General features: G+C 36.6%; 1 protein-coding gene across 1 annotated transcript; it reads right to left on the reverse strand.

Moving 5' to 3' along the window:
• Window positions 1-19790, reverse strand: LOC113501326 (phospholipase B1, membrane-associated-like). Its single transcript, XM_026882447.1, has 7 exons — window positions 19637-19790; window positions 5030-5285; window positions 4404-4573; window positions 2818-3034; window positions 2368-2516; window positions 1851-2019; window positions 1-1462 (listed from the first exon to the last, which is right to left on the reverse strand). Exons 1-7 carry the CDS (start codon window positions 19721-19723, stop codon window positions 1272-1274), a joined length of 1239 nt encoding a protein of 412 aa, XP_026738248.1. The 5' UTR covers window positions 19724-19790; the 3' UTR covers window positions 1-1271.
• Window positions 19791-20107: the final 317 nt, after the last annotated feature.

Below are 20107 nucleotides of genomic sequence, written 5' to 3' on the forward strand. Positions count from 1 at the left end.
TTTTATTACAAAGTGTGTAAATATTTCAGTTCATATTCAAACTTGAACTTCAAATATAAAATTATAAAATGAAATTACTTCTTAAGCGTCTATGAGGTTTTTACTACCAGTACCTAAACTAAATTACCTTACAAGCCATTAAAATATGACCAAAGTTAACATTTATTTATGTACACAAACATACATAATCTACATCTATTGTATAAATATTTGACAAGTTTTTGTTCGAAGTACTTACTGCTATAGTTCCCTAGTTCATCCTTGTCACTGAACAGGCACTTTATATAAATAAGGGACATCGACAAGCCTTCTACCTTATAAATTGCATGATGAAACAGTTGTTCTTTAACTGTTTAAATAATAAAAATAGGAATAACGAATATTTTTCGTATCCTATATCCGTTCGGCAGTCATAAGCAATTTTAAACTTTTTTTAATTCCAGCAAAGGTCAACATACGAGTGTAATATATTTAACTGCTTTGCTTTGCTTTCTGACTTGCTAAATGGACTTCTACTTTTGAAACCCAGTCGTCATCCCTATTAGAAATCTTGTCAATGGTTTTCGATATATTTGTCATGTTTTGTCCTTACTTACGTTATTTTTAACAATGTACACATAAATCACTACTAAACAATTTAGTAATGAACTACAATATACTCAAAGATACGGTAATAGCAATAGAATAACTTTTTTTTTGCATTTAGATCTGTAACAAAAATTCAAACTGTCGCATTTTCTCACTTTGGCATTGATCCTGAATTATTGAGCAATTTTTTTCCAGTCAGTGTGCATTTTACTAACTTACGCTTCGTATTTAACTTCTTATCGCATAGTCACAATCATTATATTACAACCTTTAGGTATCAATTTCACACAGAAGAGCCTCTCAAGAAAGCTCCATCAGTTTCCATGATTGCACCTCATACAACCGTATTAATTTACACAAGCACATTACGATAGCACATAGTTCATACGAGATGTAGAGCATCTCGTTTCCAAATACGACAAAACTTAAATGATACAACGGCTCACTCACACGTTAATATTTATCTTTAAACTCCCGACTAAATTGGGTCCCAAATTGATGCTACTGCCTCAAACGATACGCATATTATAAACCGTTCTATCATTTAAGTATAGTCATATAAAAGAGATGTCGCTCCACATAATAGTTCAGACAAAATTTATAAAAACAAACATTACTTTAAGAGGTATTGATAGGCCCCTGACCTATTTAGGTTACATAGCATCTTTCCTCATAGCCAGCTGTTACTTCTCTAGGAAGATGTCGTCGGCCCCGTCCTGCTTGCCGCTGCGCAGGAACTGGCGCGAGTTCTGCGCGGTGAAGAGGAAGGGCGCGCGGCGCGAGGGGCAGCGGAACGAGCGCAGCAGCACCGGCGGCACGTCGTCGGACTTGTTGCCCACCGGCTCCAGCAGGTTGTTCCACAGGAGGTTGGCCGCTGCCGGCAGACCAACACGTATCATAAGAATACCCATATTAACTAGTCGGACTAACTCTAGTTCTTCACAGATAACATTACCAGTTTTGTCTCGTACAAAAAACATTTGATAACTACTACCCTGAGAAGCAATATCGAAACAAACTCAGGGGGTCGCGGTCTCTTTTAAAGTACAGACTTTTTGTCTTGCAGTCGGTGGTGGAAAATTAAAATTCTTAAACCCAAAACATAGATTTTGAAGTCACCAAAATGTTTAAGATGAATTTCCCTATTACCCCGAAGAGTAAAAAATCCAGAACCTTCTAAAGAAAATACGTTGGAAAGTTCAATATGCTAGAGAAAATATCCAGATAATCCAAAGATGTACTATTTCAATAGATCTCCTTACCTAAAGCATGTCCTTTCTGGGAGAAGTGGAAGCAGTCGTGCGTGATGTAGGATTGGTGGATGACGAGCGGCAGCGGCCGCGTCGGCGGCAGCGGCGCGTTGAACAGACGCATGAAGGGCTGCACTAGTACTGTGAAGTCTGGGCGGGTGTCGTAGCGACCGCTCTCCACCTGGTGCGAGCTCGTCCGGATTAGAATAAGTGACGGAAACCACAATAATATAACACTACGTCACTTTGGGACCATGGATCGACAGGGTGCATCTTTGTATCTTCTAGGCAACATTGGGTGGGCTGATGTAGCGCCAAATGTTGCTTATTGCTTTACTTGTAAAAGTCAGTTCGGAATTCCTAAAACGTTGCATTTGTTTCCTAGTGTATATGTACATGGCTTAAGTGGATATTTTATTGTCTTTGAAAAGTAACATTTCTTATAACCTGTCACAGTAGAAAATCCCCGATCAGTATGAAAATGATTTGAGTTCTATGGAAGAAGAATTTAGGATAATAAGTATCTCACCAGCGCCACCTCAGCCTTCTGGTAGAGCCTGGCCATCCGCACGAGGTCGTAGAGCTCGTTCCCTCCCTGGTGGTGGAAGCAGGTGCAGAACAGCGAGTGCATCAGCCGGCACATCATGGGCCGCAGCACGCGGATTGATACCGACACGTCTGGTGACAAGTGAAGAACATCGGTTGGAAAATAAAACTGTTTCATATCTTGCTGTAAAGTGGATAAATAGCAGATGTGGACAAAATCACGCACAGCGAATGTAGTATACACGGCGAAATATCGCGTCGAGGTGTCATGATGTCCTCGTTACGATTTATTTGAATGTGAAACAGATAGTAATTTTAGAACGACACTTACCTAAGTGTCATTCTCGCACAAATGCTATCTTGTGAATGAGCTGTAGCAGCAATAAAAATAAAAGAAAATGAAATGGGATGAGTTTTTTGAGTACAATCATACCTAATACTGGTACCAAATTAACAATAGTCCTGGGTAGGTGCTTGTGGAGGTAGTCCAACGCTTTGGCGAGTTTCTTGGCGTGCGCGGCGGGAGACCACGAGATGGGGTTGAGGCAGGACGCCGAGCACAGGTCGTTGGCGCCGATGAACACTGTGATCATCTTCCAGTCGCGCTCCATGTCGATATCCGGGGACGACCGCATACGGGCTACTACGATCTGGAACATGGTATATGTGTCTCTAGAGTTTTGTAGAGCAGTTATTTGCACCTACTGCACATATGTTTCAATCCTATGTATGACTATAAAAAAAAATATTTCTAAGAAATTTAATAAATACTGTTAGAAATAAAAAATCGAAAATTAGTAATTGTGTTGAACTTTTAGTTCACGAAAAAATGAGCCACCTTAATATAATGGGCGACACAAATAGTTACAGTACTTATTTGTACATACAGTTCAAGATAGAAAGGTAAAGTTTAGTCAAGCTTATTGATAAATGTACAAATATTGACTATTGATTCTCTCAAGTACGATAATTGCTTAGAACGGCTTGTTTACCATTGTCACTTATTTGTTAATTCTAATGACATAACAAACACTGCAAAGGTTGTTGCGACCTCACGTGACGCGACCGCAGAGCTTGTCTCTTCCGGGTCAACGGTTACAGTCTTTTGTTAATTTAATATGATGGGGTAAAGGTTCTATAAAATAATTGTAAAGATTTTGGGACAAACCATCGAAAGCACTGAAGTTTTTTCATACAAGTGGAATTAAGAACATCTATATAATGAAGCATTTAGCTTGGCCTTCAGCCTTTATTAAACTCTCTGGATTAATAAAAAAAGTTTAACCAAAACCTCAGTGGAGAAATACAGGAGATCGCAACAAAATGATGCTTAAAGACTTGACATTAACACAGCATTGGTTAATTACGTGTACACCTAGATACGGCATTGACTACTTTGACTGGGTCAGTTGTCTAATTAAACCTGCCTAAATAACGCAAATAATCGATTAGCAAGCATACAAACGTGTAGAAATGGTGATGTTTGGGTCACGCTCCATAAGCTGAACAAAAAACATTGCTTCCACACATTTGCAATCGTACGAATTGCCAAATAACTGCACACATCGATGTGTACTTAGATACAATAATAATATACGTGTAACATACTTAAGTAAGTGCTGTTTACTCAAGTTACATGATATTAATTTATATTAGGTAATCTTATTTGGTCTTCTTTATTGAATTTTCAATTCAATTCAGCACATGTAGTAGCATTATCGCACTGGTGTGATGGGCCAAGTCTCAAACTGGATCGTACTCAATACCCGTGACTGCGGTCAAAGAAACGCACAACAATGTAAAGAAGTCCGTTAATATTCTCCTTGTAATTTAGCAATCAATACTGTTTAGCTGGTGTAATGATATACTCGTAGACAGAAGGCTATTGGAATTCTGTAAAGTTTGAACGGAATTGCATTAAGTTTTGTTCGCTTTGTCTTCGTGCGAAAAATTTTAAGGCAGTTTTAGGAAAGGAAAGCCTAGCTTGTTTAAGAGCATCTTCGGTACTTCAGTACTCACCCTAGCTTGTTTAAGAGCATCTTCGTCGGAGGCGACGGGGAAGGCGACGTTGAACTGCGCGTTCCTGGTGAGCCACTCGCCGGTGCCGGTCGAGTAGCCGCGCAGGTTCGGGTTGAACTCCTTCAGGATGTTGGGCAACGTGAGGTACTCCCGCCATGATGCATCGCCGCCTTAAAGGAAATGTTCTTTGTTTCAGTTTTTAATTAAATACAAGATTTATTACATAGATCTGAAATATACTAACGACTCGATTGATGAACGTTCACCCTGTAGATAAATAGATCGGTTACGTTTATGAAACTATTAGTGGTTTATATGGATGATAGCAGTCAGGAAACCGCGGTTTAAGTAAAGCTAACCACAGGCGGTAACTGATAGAATATTATGGTGGACCATCGATTTATGTTACGTGTTCACTGACTTTTGATATCGATAGATCAGAAATAGGTATTTGGTATAAAATCTATTTGATCTCCTTCATAAATCAGCTTTTTGCAAATGCTTTGCCGCATTCTCAGATGAAACTACTATATAGTTTGGAGAAAGAAACCATTTTGCTATACGATTAAGTACAGTTATCCTTTCATAAACCTTTACCAATTCAAGTTACCATGTTAGAGACTCACCAGCGCACCAGGACACTCCTCTATACTCGACGAAGGCTCCGAGAGCGAACTCCTCCAGCGCGCCACTGCCGGCCACCAAGGAGTCCCCGATGGCGGCCACCACGTCGATGTCACCCGGCCTCAGCCTGTGCACGGAGGTGGGTCGCTCGGGGCTGCGGCCCCACGACACCGCGTCCGCGCACGGGAACGGCACCGACGCCGGGATGGCGCGCTGACGCCGCACGTGCGACTTGCGAGACGGGTAGCGGACTTGCAACTGGAAACAGGGATTGTTACTTCATGACTATAGTTGGTAAAGGTTTGCGTTAACCATGCTAATACCTCAATACACTTAACCCGAGTGCATAAAGTTTGCCCTTTGCCGAGTTCCTCTACCTTACATAATAGACTACGTCAAACTATTGACAGATCGTCATGCGTAAGTAAATATACATAAGACAAACCAACTCACAGAGCAATATTCCTTCGGCTCTACTTAATGTGTTTGCTGAATAACTCAACGCGCGCTCTACTTACTAACAACAAATCACAAACTGGCCATATTAGGTAACGCACCAGGTTAATGGACCTAATAATATCATTTTACACACTTGACAAATAGACTAAAACGGTACTTCATTAACAGCTATTTATATTACAGTGGCGAGCAAGGCACAAGGTCGGTCATTTCATTGCCGCGTCCTCAAAGCGCGCAGTTTTCCCGGCCTCAAGTGTAAAGTTACGGTAACAGCATTGCGTTGCACACTCATGCGCACATTCAACGCACATCTTGAATTTAAAGTGGTATTGTGTCACCGAGCGCAATTTAAAATTCTTTGAGATTTTCATGTTGAGGTTTTAAACACTGATTAAGGCTAAAAGGCTTACTTGAATGTATGTATTCAGTCCACGTTCATAGTATGGTTTCTGAATTTAATCCGTATTCTACATTGTGTCACGCACACATGTAAAAATCTTATATTCTTTTTTTCATAATTCGTTAGCTGTGGTAAGTCCAGTTATAAACTTTTTATTTTGCTTTGTTCGTCGTTACAAAAAGAGGAAATGTGCAATAAGTGGTCATATCGCTAACAATGATCTCTCACAAACCCGCATTGCGTAATATTTGCAAATCTAGAATATACTTAATTCAAGCATTTTATATAAATACTTACCTAACAATGACTATTTAAAAAATATGTGGTAAGCTTATTTCTTGGCTTTGCTGCTGGAAAAAAAGTCTGTCAGGTAAATATGTAGATCCCAAAAGCCTAGTCTTGCTGTATCTAATATGCTTTGGCTAATTCAGAACACTTGTACATTGTATTTTACAATAACGAATACTTCTTCTTGCTGTTCATCGAATGTATGCGAATAATAAGTGGCACAGAGTAGTTCGCTACGTGAGATGTAACCCAACTGTGTTGCTCGCGTGTTTACATGCCGCTGAGCTTTTTACATTAGGCGACCCGCGCCTGATGCGCTCTAACTATTTGCCAATTGTTTATTACGCTATAAGGAAATGTGCTACATATTGAACGAATGATACCTATTGTCAACTGTTTGTTTACTTTGTAACGTGCTTAGTTTTCAGTTATATTGCAAAACCTGGACTATTTATAATACTAGATTTAGGCCAATTTATAACATATCATGGAACAAAAGTGAAATCCCTAGTTTGAATGGAACATCTTTTATATCACGCCATTTATGCGATGCTGACACTTTTGTAGACGTATTTATGCATAGAGTAACCTTAAGTATCTTAGTTGCAATTTTTGCATGATACATTTATGAAGCTTATCAATTGAGATCAATCAGGTCAAACGGAGGCGCCGTAAAGAAACACCTGCGTTACGTTTCATTCACCACAACATTATCTAGATGCTTTACTTTACTACTCGATACTTTATCTGACTCGAATTTAAACTAAATTCCATTGAATGACCGATTACTCGCCTTTTTCGGTGTAATCTAATTCACCGCATAGCATTCAGTTAATTGTCACTTACCGGTTGGTATGTTGAAACGCGTGGGCAAACTGATTGAGATTCATTTGGCGCGTAATGAGAAAGCGTGCGCCTATCAAGTGACGCTTTTAGATGCGCGCACGCAACGCACGGACGCGAGCAGACCGACAATCTCGCTGTGCAAATGTTGCTATGGAGTATTGTGTTTTAATTACATGCGTTAACAATAAATTATAATTATGTAACTTTTGGTTCATGTTTTAAATAATGGATGGCGGCAGGTCGTGCGTTGCCGCAAACCGCAAATTAGACTACGAAGTACTACTACACAGCTGTAGCAAGACATCAGTACGGTAAACAAATACTTGACAAAGATACAGGAAGCGATATAAGTTTTCCGTGTAACTGTTTAAATATACATATTGTATTGAGGCACACAGAAAATAGTTATTTTTTACATACTGCTCAACAATTCCTATCAAATCAACACAGTGTTATATAAACTTGGAATGTATATAACATCCTAGTTTGTATGAGTGTACATCCGGGTTTCGTCCCTCGTAGCGACAGTAAGGTCGGGTCACCTGTCCTACTGATCGTCCTGTTGACCGTCTTTTACTGTTCATTATTTGTTTTGGTTACGTAAACATACGGAGACGAGCGAACTAGCGCTTAATTAGACATCGGTAATCGGTAGTTATTTTCCTACCACACGTTATAAAGAAATGATATGTAAATAAATGGTTGTAAAATATATTGTAATGATATAATTGGTTAAAAAAGGAGAGGCAATCGCAGACATCTATTTGGTTGATATCGGACGAGAAGATTCTTTGTAACATTCGTAGGTACGAGTATACGTATGTTACGTAATGTCAAAAGTTATTTCTCGGCCTAATCGAATCTTTATAATCTTTATCTTAATCTTAGTGATCCCTGCTGACCCCTATCATCCGTCTATTCTAACTGCGCATCTCACTTCGAAGCAATAACTATTATTAGCCAAGCTTAACAAATCACATTACTGTATGTTTTATATCACGGTTATTTGATCTCTCTACGATGCAACATCAATCATAATCACACACAAATATCTAAGAAGCATCCCGTGATTACAGCAGCTTCTAAACAAAACGCTGCGTTTGGAACGCCCGTCTGTAATTATGTATTGGTCAAATTTTGTGGGTCAATTGACCTGATATGTGGGTGAATCGCTTGGTAGACAGAGGTAGTTCAGTAATAGGGTTGATACCTAATATTTACATGAATAATAAAGCTAATACGAAAAAAAGCTCATAAATCCTGATGATAGTAGTTACAGAGTTAATTACGAACTCTTCGAAATGTACAGTATAATGACAGGATGCTGTAGCTTTCTGTTGAAAAGAAAATGTTTTTATACTCGTAACACAAGTCTACTTTTTTCCTCACATTAATTACACAGCAATCCAAATATAAATAATCTCCAATTTAAATAAAACCGTAGCGCCATTATTTTTACCGTCGATAACCCTGGAAAAAGTCACCGATTACATTTATTAAGCTTATAGTACCTGCATCGATAATATTTCAATTACGTATAATCGTTACGCAAGCGACTACTACAAAGAAATGCTTTGATGTACTATTGACCTTCTTGTTGCCGACTAGTTTGAGAGCCTACTTACGTATGGTGTAGAGGATATTGATAAGATGATCGCGTAACTGTGGGAAAAATTGTGGAGCGGAAAAATGGGGAGCATGTGATACGATGTATTTCCTTTGAAAAAAAATTAATAAAATCGAATGTTAGGTAATGTCGTTGTAAGCCAAGAGATACCGAAACATTCTATAAGATTACAAAAAAATTGCATGTAAGTACTTAACAAATTAAAATATGAATATTTATATTCTTTTAGCCCAATTCTTCAATGTCCGTTGTAGTCTAGTTACTACCTAGTATTACCAGCAGTGTATACATCTATCCGGATACTATACATCCCATTCGTTTATTTAAATGTAACCTTCAGTTATGGTAACGTGCGTAACAGAATTATTTCATTTATGTAAGATGTTACCGTTTCGGCCACAATCTTTTAGAATTTACGCACTCTCGTTGCGTGTGTATTCTTAACTAATTAGTTATGAAGCAGCTATAATTAATTATTTAACATTTATTCCAATATTAATCAGGATTTATATTTAATTGAATGTCGGAATAGTAGGTAATCTTGACAGCTGATTAGAAATCTTTCTTCCGCAAAGTATTACTGATTACGAGGTGACTACGGATTAAGCTGATCTTGAGCAGGACACTCTTTAATTCAGACCGTCCGGTATTTTCAATCAAATAATTATTTTTTGTTAATGGCGACCACCGTGGGGTTTGTGGACTAAAATTTTAGGAAGCTACCGATAGTTTTCAAGTAACTTGTGTTGCAAATTTAATCCTTACAAATATAAGAAAAGGATTTTGTACTTTTGCTGGCTTACTCACAACAACAAGGTAAGGTCATATGTTGTCTGACTGAAAGACGATTGTAGAAATGAACTGGGATGAATTTATCTCCTTAATAAACAATGGTATTTAAGGGAAACTTACTATCTTTTCTGAATATGCAACAAAAATACTACCTTAAAAAACTCGTCCTAACGGATGTGGGGCAAACGTTAGATATAACTACTCAGCACATGCGTAGAGGCAATCAGTTCCACTTACGACTAACCTACGTTCCAACAATCATTTAAGTTTGGGCACAACTGTCTCGCCTAGGCAAACTGGTTACACCTGTATTCGGGCTAGCACATGTAACATCCGAGTAACTCTTGTTGTCGACGAGTTTCACACAAGCTGGTGCCGTGGAGACAGGCTGTCTAGACGAAAGAGAATGGATAGTGTTCATATTTTGATGATACCGGAACCGTCATGGAACCAAATATAAACAAAGATAAGACAAAAGAAAAACTGGTTCCCGGTATCGCGAAGTTATAAGGTTTATTCCTTAGATTGTTAAGGAGCTACATTTTTTGTTATTTACAATCATTTGAATTAACTTTTCAATTTAACATAGTTAAGTTGGTAGCCGACCCCAACATAGTTGGGAAAAGGCTAGGCCAATGAAATGAAGAATTCAATACAAATACAGTTACTATTGTTAAATACACAGCTCATGATTTTGTCATCAAATAAAGCACGTTTTTATAATCTCTACTAACTACAGTAACATTGTTATAACCTTCAATCAATGTCTAGACATGAGTAATGAATGGAGTGAATCATATGCGATCGATCACAGGCATTTGTACAAATGTAATAACTAAAAGACACTTAACATTGATTCAACCTGCAAGTGTCTATCAGTCAGCTAAGTAGGTCACATTAACAGATTAAGTAGAAACATTAAATTGGTTGATATTAGAAACAATATATATTCCCACTAGAATGTCTAGAATATCTCACGTGATCGCAAGTATAAAACAGTAATTTGAAACAATACTTGTCACTTACTAATAATCTATTTTTCACACGATCGCAACTCAATTGATACCCAATATGATCCGTGAGAAATAATTGAGAAAATCGTATAACATTTATTAATTTCACGTTAGATTGCAGCATTTTATGGTACATACACTTAATTGAATAGTATTTCGTTAGCGGAAAGGTTTAACTATCAATCTTATCTTAACACATTCGTAAGTCACGCGTCACGACCGAGGAGAATCATGTCTCGATCATAAAGTACTTACACTAGTATCACTGCACACCTCTTATTAAGTAAAATATTTATTTAAGTTTTTGGCACCAACAGTAAAACTGATTATAAATTGGGCATCATTAAATCGTGTCGTTAACATCGAACGAGCAGTAGAAATTAAAACAACGGAATAATGCTCATGATAGCTTACTTGGCAATGATAACATTTACCTAATTCATAGAAGTTCTTAGATTACGAAAAGAACTATCAGTGCCGTGTGTGCAAGTAGAGTTACAAGTTCTAATACTTTCTTGGTCACTTGATAATACTCTATTTCATTGTGTTATATTATTAACTGTACCAGGTTAGTCGCTGGTCCTCCGCTAAGGCAGTCTAACAGGTGTCACCGTGTTGGACAGTCACTGCCTTTTGTGTACCGTCCATATGTGTTGCATAAAGACCTGTATGACATACGCATTACTCTTCCGGTTCTCATATTTTACGGTTCAAAACAATTCCACAAATAAATGTTACATGACCACTGTATTCTTCAGGAACAAGTTATTCCTAGGTTTAACAATAATATGTTCGCTATACCGGTAAATACTTTTTCCAACATCGAATGTGCAAAAGCTTTTGCCAATGTTAACCATCACGTCAAAATCAATTGCAGATTTAGAACGACTTTTTCTTTTGCACAATTAATTAACTAAGTTTATTGGCAATCATCCTCCTTATTCTCGGCCTTCTTTACGAACGTAACCTGCCGAACATACAAATTTCTTAAACTACTAGAAGCAGCCACCTAAACTTTTTCACAACCTCTTATTTGTAGGTCACTGTCCCCGTGGGATTCGAACCGATCATTATAGTAACAACGAAACAAAAGCGGAAACATTGGTATTAAATATTGGCAAATTGTTAGGTAAGACAAATATTTGCACAAACGTCAGAACGAAATATCTGTGTCAATGACCGCTACACATGTAAGTGGTGTGTAACTCATTAGATTAAGTTGATTGATTTGAAATATTTGAAGTGCAAATTATGTAAAGAAATGTATTTTAACAAGGTCTACGATATGACTGGTAATCGGTTGGTTTCGGCATTGAGTAATTAGTTATTATGTGTGCTTCTTATTCTTGGTCATTTATATAATGTCAGAATATTTCGACTGTACTTTTCATGTCTTGCATGTTTTCATATACAGATTGATTATCAAAAACGAAATGGCACGAACTCCTTGAAGATTCAATCTACTTTGACGATTGAAGCTTTACGCAGACTTATTCAAATTAAATAATTTCACTTGTAACTGCATTTAACTAAACCACTTTAGCCTCAACCAATAACTAACTGATAATATAAAAGTATTGCTAATTATAAGTCTCACTAACGATGGAACAAAGGTGTCGTGTATGACATAAAGGTGTTAGGTAATACGTCCCTCGCGTGAAGTAAGGCCATGAGGTTGCGGTGATTAGCTTAGCTATAGGCTAACCGCCTCTGCTGCAATCCAAGGATGGCTATCATATGTTAAGCCAGAATACTAAACTTATAATTCCTAAAGAAGTTGGCATCGAGTATGATTATAAATAGATATAAAATCTAAGCGTCGGTTGACCGTGTGACCCCGTCTAATTACAATTATTTCCGCGGTTATTATAACCCTCAATATCTTATATATCGTTTTTCAAAGAACCAAGGAAGTTCTAGACTTTATCAGAGCTCACGTATAAACAGATTGCCCAAAATATTTAGAAACGAATCAAAATGACTGCGGAATAAACTAGTCGCTAGTTGAGTGAGTAATTGTCCGTCAGAGTCACGTAAGGTTCCGTAACAAACAAAGACGTGTTTTCATAGGTTTATTGTCAAAAACGTAATCTCAGAACTAGGACACGGTGAGTGTTGTTCTATAAATGTTAGGCTACATCCTATAAACCGCACAAAACTTTGGCAACAGGTAGAGAAATGAAAAAGTGCACATAATTAATAATGTTAGGTAAAATGCGGAAGTTGAGTACTATGGTTGGTTCAACTGAGCCGTGGGACACACGTGAGTTCGGCGCTGATTTGCTCACGTGTAACAAGAAACTAATAAATTCAATCAGATACCAATTAACATACTAATCTGTTTGATATTCGTAATAATGTAGAGCAAGCGGCTTGCCCGCTATGAAATCATTATATCACAAATTCACAAATATAAATTAGTCTAACGAATTGCATGGGTTTACAATAATTAATTGTCAAAGACAAATGTTTTCCTGGAGAATATAAAGTTTTTTTTATTATTTAGCGTACACAGTCAGATTTTATTATTTTCAATTATTTGAGGTTACCGAGAATATTTATATTTCTTGAAAAACATTCAAGAAATATAAATATTGAAGACAGAAGTAAGATTAATTAATTACGAAATTTTAAAACTAAATCTACTATTTCTAAATTATGATAAATGTTGCTCATCTGTTACCAGACAAGAATTAACTGACACAGATTTTGCTTTGACCATATACCACTTTATTTCAATATTAATGCAAAATTTATGCATCTAATTTGTTTTCTTGAAATAAATAAGAATATGAAGAATAGTTTTGTTTTCAATTTAATCATGGGCAGCATTTAATTAATTCACATCTATTCCAACTGATTTATTGACCCATAAATAACTGCACACAATCTTTTCTTTGGTATCCTGAATGAAGCAACATTACTCAAGAATTAAATATTTAACCATTATAATTAAATAACCTAGATAATTTATTAATAAAAAAATCTTAAATATTTTATAATTGCCCCTAATTAGTGGATGGTCAGTGACGCGTATGGGCTAGACACGCAGTCGCCACTCGGATACAAACTCATATGACATGTAAATGAAGAAGTGATGATATGATTACGACAGTCAAAATAACCTTGGCATGTGATAGGCAGGGAAAGGTTGGCTGGGAACTCTTTCCTAATGTTTGTTTTTTACTCTAGAGCCTGAATGCATTGTAGTAACATTATTCTCGAGGTTAAAAGCATTTTGCTAATCGCAAAGTGCAATAAAAACCTCAATCAATTTTTAATAGTGTCTCTAATAATTCCCATGGAAACATGCGAAATATTGGAAACAGTTTACTTGCACAACACTTGACTAAGTGGCTGAATGGGTAAATTCCCAAGTCAGGAGAGTTTCAGTTGGGCAATTTGGGTATTTGCCATGTGATTGGATTTTACTTGAATTAGGAAATTGTTATAACATGAATAATTTAATATTTTAGTACCTTATGAAACTATTGTCTCCGCAGGGGGTCCGGAGAAGTAGTGACGAACGTTGGCCCAGTGATAGAGGTCACTTAGGGGTTCTCCAATCATCCCAACTTTCCACGTTTTGGCCGTTTTCGAGTTCCGTTCTTTTAAGGCGGTATCCGAATAGTATAAGATTTCTTCTGACATGGACGTGGTTTTTTCAGAGATAAGTTCATATAGCAATGTCTAAAAAAATAAAACTTTGATTTTGTTGAACTATGATCAAAAATTTAAGGACGTTTTGGTCAAATTCGTAATATTTCTTTGACAAGCGCTGCAAGAGGACGACTGGACACTTGGATAGTAAGAAACGCAGCGTTATTTAACGATTTAATCAAAACATGCCTTCGTGTATTGCTAATGCAAAAACAGGTTGGTTTACGCTAAGAAACACGTTTCTTCTATGAGGTAAAACATTAAATAAATCCAATCCTTCGCTGTAAATAGTCCAAGTAATAAAATCTTTGCATCTAGTTTTTGTTTGGTCCGTGGCGCAACGGTTTTATTGAGTCCTCTGTGGTAAACTAGAGCTTATTTTATCAAAGCTCTTGCAACGCATCAACTATTACTAAATACTTTTTTTATTAAGTTCGTCGACTGATAGAGAAAGTTACTTTTACAAGACATCCAAGGATAAATCATTTATGTTCACGAAATCATAATAATAAAGTTTTAAATACTTAAGACTTAATTATAGAGTCAGGAAACACTAACGAATAAAGGTATTATGCAAATCAACATAATGTGATGGTTCTATGATTGTTTGCAAACGTAAGCCGAAAGCAACACATACCTATAAATCTTTTAACATAGGTAATTTACTGGCACGCATAATATATACTTAAAGAATAATAAAAAAGTTACATTCTAAATCAATTAATACCTGTAAGCCGAATGATAAGTTACCACCAGACTACATGGTATTTCCATGAGACAGGCACAATCTTAACAAATAGGATACACCTGTCCATTGACAAGCTAATGTATCGGACTATTCGGACTCCGTACTTATGTAACAGCCACGGCAACCATCAGCGGGCTCTCGAATGATTCAACCATTGACACTTATTTGTTTGTTCCTACTTAATACAAATTACAACTCAAATGTCAAAGAAGTCAATCTCTGTTTTCGCGTTTGTAAAGGGCAATAGATAGTAAGAAGCATCATTAATCGTGAGAATAAGATGTTTTATGATACAACAGATGGTTTCGACGCGGACCGGATTAACATAAGATACGAGTTAAGATAAGCGGCACTAGGTTACTGTGCGCCGCGGATCTGCCCACTGTTTTTAAGAGTTTTAATCATTGCTGAATGTGACTATAAACTTATCTTAATTATTTCATATTGTACAATGAAATGTCTGAAAATAGTACTTTTTAATGGATTATTGCTTTGTTAGTGTAGTAATAAATAGTGTGTCGTATACATCTGAGAGATAAGTACATATCTCTGAGACGCAGGCGAGCTTTTATCTGCACTAGTGTTGTGTCAATAGGAAATGTATTAGAATACTCTTCAGGTGTTGCTAACTATACTTCAGAAGAGTATGTGCTTGGTAACGTTCATACAGGCATTATGCCCGGGGTTCTATTCTAATTAAGAGGTTTAGAAAAACTGTCTATGATTTTGAAAATTTACTCTATAGTTCTTTAAACACATATTAGTTACTGTAATAACTGCGCAAATTTCTATCTTAAAGTCAACTTTACAAAACAATGACTGGAACTAACAAAAATTAGTAGTTAAACAAAACGTAGCAGCTTTTTACTGTTCCCCCAAACAGTTACAGTGCTAGGGTATAGGGTTGTTGAAGAGTTTTGTCGCTGTGACACACATCAAGATAGACAGACATTTCCCCATGCATCTAACATTCTTTCTCCGTAACATGAACCACGGTACTTACGCAAGCTATCGGCATTTTTATTGATACGCGCTTAAAATTACGAAAAAGCAGGTTTGTTGCTCTTATTAATGTTGATCTATTATATATGTCTATTTTGAGACTTCCTGTAATACCGGTCTTTGGCTGGTCAAATTGAAGATGAACCATATTTCATAAGGTTGATCTGAAATAGTAATTAGTTGTAAGCTGTTTTCCTCCAAACTGGTGGAATCCAAAAACGAATTTGTTAAAACGTAAATTCCTCACTTTAAGACTCTATACTTTATTCACAAATTATTTAGATACACAAATCCATCCCTATAATACCATACCATCCATACTAATATTATAAATGCGAAAGTAACTCTGTCTGTCTGTCTGTTACGCTTTCACGTCAAAACTAATGAACTGATTTTAATGAAATTTGGTACAGACATAGAGTTGACCTTGAGAAACAACATAGGATAGTTTTCATCCCGGACTTTTGAAGAGTTCTCTTGGAAACGCCATATAACCGACATCGACGCGGGCGAAGCCACGGGCGAAAAACTAGTTCAATATAAATGATAGCCCTAAGGTTAGAAATGTCCTTGCAAAGGTGTTCGCTCTGGGCATCCACAACATAGCTTACCTTCATCTCCAACAGTCAAGTGCAAGGCAACACTAGTGCGGTTTGCTTACATTCAAAAACAAATATTGAATACTTATAAACATTTCCATAATAAAGGCATAGCAGCATAGAGTTGTTTGCTCTCTTGATATTGCAAATAGTATATTTTTAGCCTGTTGACTAATGAATAAAACATCTATATTTGCAGTGCGTTAGTATTTGAATTGGGTAATGGCCCATTCGGTTAACTGTTTCTATTATACGGGACTAAACTTATTACCAAAGCGTATTGAAAGTCGTGAACAATAATATCGCAACAACGCGAGCACTAAGCATTGAGCTTAAGCCCAACGCAAATACTGCGAGCGACCGTAACGCTTAAGCGTTAACTTGATATAAAGAATGACCTATAACACGCTTACAATCCAGTTGTAACGTAAGTAACCAGTTTATATTAGATAAAACATCCAATACGGACGTGGGAATGTAGGTTGAGCAGCCAGCGCAGCCCGCGCCCGGTGGCCGGCCGAGCCGCCGCAACACTTGGGGCTCGGGCACCTACTGGGTTGCGATAACCATTAACTGTAACAGCCCTATTACTTTCTTTACCAAACAGCTTGTATCACATAGACCTGTCCCTAGTGCTCTTGCTCAATGGCTAGTGCTAGTAACTCTAATGTTTAATTTGCGGTAATCACGTAGTAGACAAATTCCTTTTCAGATGACTTAATTCTATTAGTTGGAGGGACTTATTTTTTAATTATTGTTCACAGTCTATCAATACATGTACATAATATGTATTTTTGAGCTTTTGTGCAAAAAGAAATAAAAACGTACGTATTATACGTACAAAGTTATGTTTTACATACTCTATTTAAAGCATGGATTTAGCTTAAGTTAAGTCACCATTTAGCAAGACTTGGCGTGGAACTTAGATGCTGTAAGAGCCATCACAATAGACATTTGTATGTCGCAACATGCAGTGGCCAAGGGGCATCCATCCACGCATTTCCCTCAAACAGCTTGTTTGCGACTACTTAAATAGGCACTCGACGTGATAGCAGAACCATGTAGTCGGCACTCTAGCCTGTGGCATATGCGTCACTCTTTGTTAAGACGAGGTATCACTATTCAATCCGTGACGGATGGTCTAATTGCCGTAAGAAACTTTTAAAGCTTTACAGCACACATTGACTAACATTCTAATCTTGGGCAAGAACATAAAGGATACAAGGATAGCAGGTAATTTCACTTTTGGCTTTTAGTGATCTTACTTCGACAGGCTTAAGTCAATCAGCGACTCATGACAACCCCATGGTAGGGTCTACCGTGTCGTAAGATCCTCCACAGACGGAGGACAGTAAAAGTTACGTTGTCTATTGTCGGCGCAACCATAAAATTTAAATTTATTATCTCCGCCCGTATAATTATTTGATAAACTTCACTTTTACTAAGTTACCACATACTTGGCATACACTTAGTAGTTGATCAATATACATAATTTAAGATCATAGTACTTATCGTATGGATTGCAATACTAATGTTTTTATAGCCGGTTCTGGCCTCTCTAATTTAATAATGTTTCAGTCAAATCGCCTAATTGTGACAGCAAGAAGTGTTTAATTAAAAAAGGATTGTTAATGTCGAGGTTATACTTGATGCAAGTTGAAATTGTGAATGTTCTAACATTGATAATAACTGTTCGGTAAAGCGACCATTATAACTCATTTTTTACACCCACTCACAAGTACTTTTCTAACTATTTGACCGAGTAACCGCTGATATGATGGATGTATAGTGTAGCAATGGCACTCTTCAATTTCACGAAAGGCCAAATACATACTTAGGTAAAACCTAATTGTATAACATTTTAGAGAGCACTTAAAGTAAGATCTAAGTGCGTCTATAAATCAAGTCACTTTAAAAGTAGTAAAACGAAAATGAAACTTCCTGCCACAGGCAGTGACATTCTGCGCATAGTTACGCACTGCAATTATCATATCAAATCGATACAGTTAGTTATCGATGCAATGCGTCGTAACAATAACTTACGTAACTTATTTAACTGATGGTAGTGACGGCATTTAACCCCGGCACGGTCTTGACGACTCGATAATCGTCGTCTTAATAGACGTAAAACCTGTGCATTACGAGATTTACTCCTGCATTTGAGAATGATACGTATTTTAGATTTCCATTGCAGCAGGCTTTTGTAGTGGGTGTTTAATCTTGGACTCGTAAATAACTAACAAACTTCTGTAAACATTGCAGAATAAAATTGCTTTATGTTTTTATCCAAGCCTAAATTTTTGAGAGCTTTCTTTTTGAGAATTGCTATTTTTACATTTACTTTGAGGTTAATCGGTTTAATACCCTTTTGGTTATGGCATAATTATTTAAACATATGAAGTTTATTAAACTTTAATATCTCAAACTATATACTCGTAACATATACTTGATATGCCAAGGATAATGCTATGACTTGAATACTAATCTCTACAATTTTATAATGGCTTATATAACTTCAAAATTGCAGAGATATCATAAATTAGATAGTTATGTGCTTTTTATAATAAGTAAGAATAAACTGTGATACGTATATACTTACCTAGTTAATATTTAAGTGTTTATTACTATTTTTAATAATACAAAGGTAGGCTTCATTCATAGTTTAAGCAATTTTGAAAATATAGAGCTTGCATTTCAGTCACGCATTAGTGCCCAAACCATTAAACTGTTGTGTGAATAATTATCATCATAAATATTTTTAATTTTGCAATTTTTCATATATGTAGCAAATTTGAGGAAATATATAGTTACTACACCAAATATTAGATTACCTTATTCAGTTTTAATCGGTTTACAGAAGTTTTTCGTAAAGCTGTAGTAAGCTAAATTATTATAAGATCTTGCTGGACATTTCAGAAATTATTTTGAATGTTCTGAATATTGAGGTGTTGCACACATTACCTACAGAAATATTACAACAAAAATATACAAGTACATCATTTGGCTCACATTGCTTGAATTAACTAAATGTAGTAGTAATAAAATGTACAGATGAAACATTTGATAGTTTGTTATTCTCCGTAAATGACAGACGTAGTGTCCATTATTACTTTTATTCGCCATGAATAACTCTTAAATTCTGTCATTAATGGTATGAAAATGTGTATAAACTTACCACATCGCTGAATGGTGAGATAACGTTACTGATGTTCAATGCGAGGGCTTCGGTTACAACTAACAGATGAACCACCGCCAACCACATCGTGGTACCATCACGCACCACTTATCACCACACAACACAATCACAGAAATAATAAAAAAAAAATGTTTATTTTTTTAAAAACAAAACCATTTAAAAAACAATCCTTTATTAGTTATATTAACTACAATTCCATATTCAAGAAAATGAAAAAAAAAACAATTGACAAATAATTTTGTTTTTCGAACGCGTCTGGACGCGTACGGAGTTTGGCGGGAAAATGTGGGCACATGCGCGGCGGCGCAGCGCGCGCCTCATATTGCACAAGATCTAACGCGCGACTCGACCTTACGACTGGTCCCCTACAAGGCTTTGGAGGATATCGCAAGGATTCACCAATGTAGAGCAGCATGGGCCATACATAGTGTTCTTAGGTACCTGTTTATT

The sequence above is a fragment of the Trichoplusia ni genome, chromosome 15 (genome assembly GCF_003590095.1).
Source record: "Trichoplusia ni isolate ovarian cell line Hi5 chromosome 15, tn1, whole genome shotgun sequence".
Classification (NCBI taxonomy): domain Eukaryota; kingdom Metazoa; phylum Arthropoda; class Insecta; order Lepidoptera; family Noctuidae; genus Trichoplusia; species Trichoplusia ni.